Below are 6000 nucleotides of genomic sequence, written 5' to 3'. Positions count from 1 at the left end.
TTTTACTTTTAATATTACTTTCTTGTTCTCATATACCTTTCTTATCTCTTCATAGAACAAAATGGTCCTCCTCCTTATAATGACCTGGTGGTCTGTAGCCTATCCCTAATGTTAGATTGGAATTTTTTTTTTGCCATGGTTAGAAATGTCTCAGAGGACAAAAGTGTGGGAAACATGGTTACATTTTTTAAACTACAAATTGAATGCCATTCCTAACGTTAAGTCAGGCTTGATAATAGGTCTGCAGGAAGGACGGGGATGCATTTTGGTTAGATTTGCAGCGTAGTCCGATTAGGATCAGCTTTGTATTACCCCCCCCCCCAACACCCACCACCACCCAGTTATTATAGTCGGTCGATGCCCTCTGGCAGTTTTGATTGTGTGTTGTGTGCACAGTGTGTTTGCGGTGGGGCTGGGTGGGACGGGACGTGCGGCGCTCCACGCTGCATCGGGAGGAGCGGCCGCCAGCGCTGCAGGGGGCGCTGTGCCCCCTCTTTAAATCGGCGCCGAGCCGCTTCTGCTCCGTGCGGGGAGGCGCACTTGGCCGCCGTTTGCTGTTTAGTTCGCGGCGCAGGTGAGCCAGGCTGCCCGGGGGAGAGAAAAAGAGAGGTCGCGTTAACACACAGGCGAGTGTCGGTGACTTCACCCGAGGGAGGAAGCTACCTACCTACCTACCTGCCTTCACCACACACCCCTTCTCCTCTCCTCTCCTCTCCCTCCCCGGCTTCCGAAGATGGTCGACAGAGGGGAGCCCGGTTGTGGGCCGCGGGACCTCGAGCTGTATCGCGGCTTCCCCCCCACCCTAGGCGGCAGTGACCGCGGGTCTTCTCGGGGACCCGGCCCCTTCCTGTCAGTGCTGTCGTATAATAATGTCAGCGGGGAGCATTAAAGACGGGCATCTCGGTCAGACACACAGCCCGACACCGGGCACCTCTTACTAAAACCACCCCGCCCCGGAGTGACTGCTCCCCCCGCTCGGGCTCTGCCCTTGCCCTCTTGTACTTTCAGCTCCTCCTCTCCCCACTTGTGACTGTCTCCATTTACAGCACTGGGCTGAGAGGGTGGAGGCAGAGTGAAATCATACCTGTTTGTGTCTCTCTCTTTTTATTTGAGGAAACAGACCGGCAACTGAGCCACTTGTAAGTTTTTAAAAAAAAAAATTTGATATTAAGGATGATATATGTATTTCATTTCATTTCTCGTTTCAGAACCAGCCTGTAATTGCAATGATTCTTCTTCAGTTCACCACCAGGAAGCTTGTTTCGCAGGTGGCCAATTGCCTTAAACGACCATCCAAGCTGCAGCTGACCCAGACAGAAATGAGCCGCCCAAGTTCAGGTAGGTATTGCGTTGAGGAAGGAAGTATAATAATAATTTTTAAAAAGTGCCATCTCATGAAGTGGCTCCTTGAAACTTCTAACTGAAAGTCAAAGAATTATTTAATGTAATTGAACTCCTCGTATGTTAAGGGGGTATTGAGGCTTTGGAAAGAGTGCAGAGGAGGGCCACAAGATTAATTCCCAGTTTAAAACACCATAGTTACCCAGATAGACTCGATGAACAGGATCTTTATACTTTGGGGCAGTGTATACTTAGGGGTGATTTGATTGAGGTTTATAAAAGAATGAAGGGACCAGATTATGTGTATTTTAACTGAATAGGTTAGGGAGGAACAAGGGTCATGCTTACAAATTATGTAAAGGCTGAACTAGGTTGGATGTTAGGCAGTTCTCTTAGAATCTTAGAATTGTAGGTTATAGCATGGAAGGAGGCCATTTGGCCCATTGAGTCCATGCTGGCTCTATGCAAGAGCACTCCAGCTGGTCCTAGTCCCACTCCCCTGCCCTTTCCCTGTAGCCCTGCAAATTTCCTGGAGAATATTGGCCCTGTGGAATAGGTTTCTAGCTCATATGATGAATACTGCTTCACTGTATTCCTTCAAGTGAGAGTTGGACCTGTTTCTGGCTGGGGTGGAGATCCTCTAATGTAAATCAGGGCTGATTTGATTGCCTAAGGGGGTTGGATAAGAATTTTCTCCTCCTCCCCCCCCCCCCCCCCCCCCAATTGGGCTGGGTTTTTATTTTTTTTGGCCCCCCTCAAGAGATCATGTGGCTCTGGATGTGTGGGGTGTGTGTAGATCCAGGACTAATATCCTTGCAGGGGGGTTTGCTACTGCTGTTGGGGAGGGTTTAAACTAGAGTGGTTGGGGGATGGGGACCTGAGTGGGGAGTCAGAAGAGAAGTAAAGTTGAGGGGAGGACCCAGGGGAAATTTACAATACAAATAGTTGTTCAAGAACAAGTGAAAGGGAAAAGCGTAGACCAGCAGAAAGAAAGTGTACTTTAGGCACTACAGATAAAGTGAAAACTAGAAGGTATAAAGCGATTAACCCAGCATCAAAGCTGAAGGTCAGGCTAGGGTGTGTGGCCCAACTAAGAGTTCTATATACAAATAAATGGAGTATAAGGAATAAATTAAATGAACTACAGGTATAAATTCAAATTGGAGGGTATGACATGATAGCTATTACTGAGACATTGCTTCAGGATTGGGAACTAAATATACCGGGTTATTAGGTCTACAGGCGAGATAGGGAAAATGGAAGAGGGGGAGGAGTAGCCTTAGTGTTTTAGAGATGAAATCACTTCAATGATAAAGGAGGATATAATGAGGGGTAAGCAGCCAACAGAGACCTTATGGATTGAACTGAGAAATAGGAAAGGATCTAAGAATATAGTGGAAGCTGTGTATAGGACCCCTGGCAGCAGCTCTGAAGTGCTAGATTGTTTCAATGCAGAGATTAGACAAGCGTGTAACAAAGGCTTGGTGGTCTTAATGGGGGACTTTAACCTTCACATAGATTGGGAAAAGCAGAATAGCAACTGTTAGAAAGGTAGTGAATTTCTTGAGTGTGTCTGGGATAGTTTTCTACAGCAGTACGTCCTAGAGGCAACAAGGGGGCAAGCCATACTAGATTTAGTAATGAGTAATGAACCAGATTTAGTTAACAACTTGACTACGTGCACATCTATCCAATAGCGATCATAACATGATCGAGTTCAAGGTAGTGTTTGAAAGGGAAACAAGTGAATCAGCTGCTAAGATTCTAGACTTGGGTAAGGCCGACTTCAATAGGATGAGACCGAGACTGTCCACAGTAAACTGGGCAAATCTGTTAATGGGTGAAACGAGTGATCAGTGGGAAATGTTTAAAGAAACATTTAACGTGATACAGAATCGGTTTATACCCCTGAGGGGCAAGAACTCTACTTGCCAAAAAAAAAGCCATGGACAACTAGAGGTAAGGGACAGTATAAGACATGAGGAAAGGGCATACAAAAAGGCAAAAAATGGCACAGATCCTGGTGAATGGGAAAGATACAAAGGGTCACAAAACAGCTAGTAAGAGCTACGAAAAGAGAGTATGAAAAGAAACTTGCAAGGGATATCAAAACCAATACGAAGAACTTTTATAATTATATTAGGAAAAAGATGGTGGTCAGGAGCAGTGTTGCCCCCTTAAAAACTGAAAGTGGGGATATTGTCATTGACAATGGGGAAATGGTGGACATGTTGAACAATTACTTTGTGTCAGTATTTACAGTAGAAAGAGGATAGCATTCCCAGAAATCCCAAGAAAACTAATATTGAATCGGGGACAGGGACTCAATAAAATTAACATAAGTAAAACAACAGTAATGAAGAAAATAATAGCACTAAAGAGTGACAAATCCCCAGGACCAGATGGTTTCCATCCCAGGGTTTGAAAGGAAGTAGGTGAGCACATTGCAGATGCCCTAACTATGATCTTTCAAAGTTCTCTAGATTCAGGAACTGTCCCTCTAGATTGGAAAATTGCACATGTCACTCTGCTTTTTAAGAAAGGAGAGAGAGGAAAACCAGGGAATTATAGACCAGTTAGCCTAACATCTGTTGTGGGGAAAATGCTGGAGTCTATAATTAAGGATAGGGTGACTGATAAACTGAAAATTCTTGAGGTGATCAGAGAGAGCCAGCATGGATTTGTGAAAGGTAGGTCATGCCTGACAAACCTGATTGAATTTTTTGAAGAGGTGACTAAAGTAGTGGACAGGGGAATGTCAATGGATGTTATTTATATGTATTTCCAGAAGGCATTTGATAAGGTCCCACATAAGAGACTGTTAGCTAAGATAGAAGCCCATGGAATCGAGGGAAAAGTACGGACTTGGTTAGGAAGTTGGCTGAGCGAAAGGCGACAGAGAGTAGGGATAATGGGTAGGTACTCACATCGGCAGAATGTGACTAGTGGAGTCCCGCAGGGATCTGTCTTGGGGCCTCAATTATTCACAATATTTATTAACGACTTAGATGAAGGCATAGACCGTCTCATATCTAAGTTTGCCGATGACACAAAGATTGGTGGCGTTGTAAACAGTGTAGATGAAAACATAAAATTACAAAGCGATATTGATAGATTAGATGAATGGGCAAAACTGTGACAAATGGAATTCAGTGCAGACAAATGAGGTCATCCACTTTGGATCAAAAAAGGATAGAACAGGGTACTTTCTGAATGGTAAAAAGTTTAAAAACAGTGGATGTCCAAAGGGACTTAAGGGTTCAGGTACATAGATCATTGAAGTGTCATGAATAGGTGCAGAAAATAATCAATAAGGCTAATGGAATGTTGACCTTTATATCTAGAGTACAAGGGGGCAGAAGTTATGCTGCAGCTATACAAAACCCTGGTTAGACTGCACCTGGAGTACTGTGAGCAGTTCTGGGCACCGCACCTTCGGAAGGACATATTGGCCTTGGAGGGAGTGCAGCGTAGGTTTACTAGAATGATACCCGGACTTCAAGGGTTGTTACGAGGAGATTTGGGTTGTATTCTCTGGCGTTTCGAAGGTTATGGGGTGATCTGATCGAAGTTTATAAGATATTAAGGGGAACAGATAGGGTGGATAGAGAGAAACTATTTCCACTGGTTGGGGATTCTAGGAGTAGGGGGCATAGTCTAAAAAATTAGAGCCAGACCTTTCAGGAGTGAGATTAGAAAACATTTCTACACACAAAGGGTGGTAGAAATTTGGAACTCTCTTCGGCAAATGGCAATTGATACTAGCTCAATTGCTAAATTTAAATCTGAGAGTTTTTTGACAACCAAAGGTATTAAGGGATATGGGCCAAAGGCAGGTATATGGAGTTAGATCACAGATCAGCCATGATCTTATCAAATGGCGGAGCTGGCTTGAGGCGCTGAATGGCCTACTCCTGTTCCTATTGTGATGCATAAGCCATTACAACTGTGTGGGACAGACTGGATGGGCCAGTAAGCCTTTTCCTGACCATTTTTGTATGTTCTGTTAGTGTTTGAAAATGTGCTTGTTAATGAGTAATGGATAGCTAGTACAGTGGCTTTTGTAGGACATTTAAGAGTAAATTAATTGGATGCTTTTACTTAGCTGAGTCTAGGGAGAGTGATGCTATAGTTGCCTCTGTGTGGCACTCTGACTCATATTAAGGTTTGGTGTTGCTCTGTGCAAATCTGTTGGAAGATAATTTGAAAAATTGAGGTATGTTCAGTGTGTGTGTGTGTGTGTGTGTGTGTGTGTGTGAAGGGCACATTGTGCTGCTGCAGACTACAAACAGGAATGCAATGCACCAATACAGATCCAGGCCAATCAAGTTTAGGGCAGAGGCAGGCCTAATGTTGCAAAATGACATGTGTAGCCAGCCTGTGAATTGATGTGGAGTTTTGTTTGTGTGTCTTTGCTTGAGTCATGATACTATTTTTGAGTCATGACAAAAACATGGAGGTGGATGGAAGTGGCTGAGTGGGTCAGAAGATGAGACTGTTAATCCAACAGCAGACCACAAAACCTGCAAAAAGTGGGTCTCTAGTACTGTATACTATATGAAGGTCATGTTCTTCATATTTGGGAGTACCCCCAATGGCAGGGGAAGTATTTGCCTGCAGTTGCCAGCACTCCATAAAAGGCACTTTAACCTTAATGAA

The 6000-nt window shown here is 44.2% G+C and overlaps 1 protein-coding gene across 4 annotated transcripts in view; it reads left to right on the top strand.

The window, feature by feature from the left end:
* Positions 1 to 468: 468 nt before the first annotated feature.
* Positions 469 to 6000, top strand: part of sirt5 (sirtuin 5) — a 29093-nt gene continuing 23561 nt past the window's right edge. For 2 of the 4 annotated variants that reach the window (XM_068001722.1, XM_068001720.1), the window contains exons 1-2: positions 469 to 574; positions 1209 to 1338. In XM_068001722.1, the coding sequence (XP_067857823.1) occupies positions 1227 to 1338 (112 nt within the window). In that variant the 5' untranslated portion in view covers positions 469 to 574; positions 1209 to 1226. Of the gene's footprint in view, positions 575 to 602; positions 627 to 1060; positions 1140 to 1208; positions 1339 to 6000 lie in introns of those variants that run through there. The other 2 variants (XM_068001721.1, XM_068001723.1) reach the window with 2 other exon arrangements.

The sequence above is a fragment of the Heptranchias perlo genome, chromosome 2, assembly GCF_035084215.1.
Source record: "Heptranchias perlo isolate sHepPer1 chromosome 2, sHepPer1.hap1, whole genome shotgun sequence".
Lineage (NCBI taxonomy): Eukaryota > Metazoa > Chordata > Chondrichthyes > Hexanchiformes > Hexanchidae > Heptranchias > Heptranchias perlo.
This window is presented reverse-complemented; position numbering and strand designations above follow the sequence as displayed.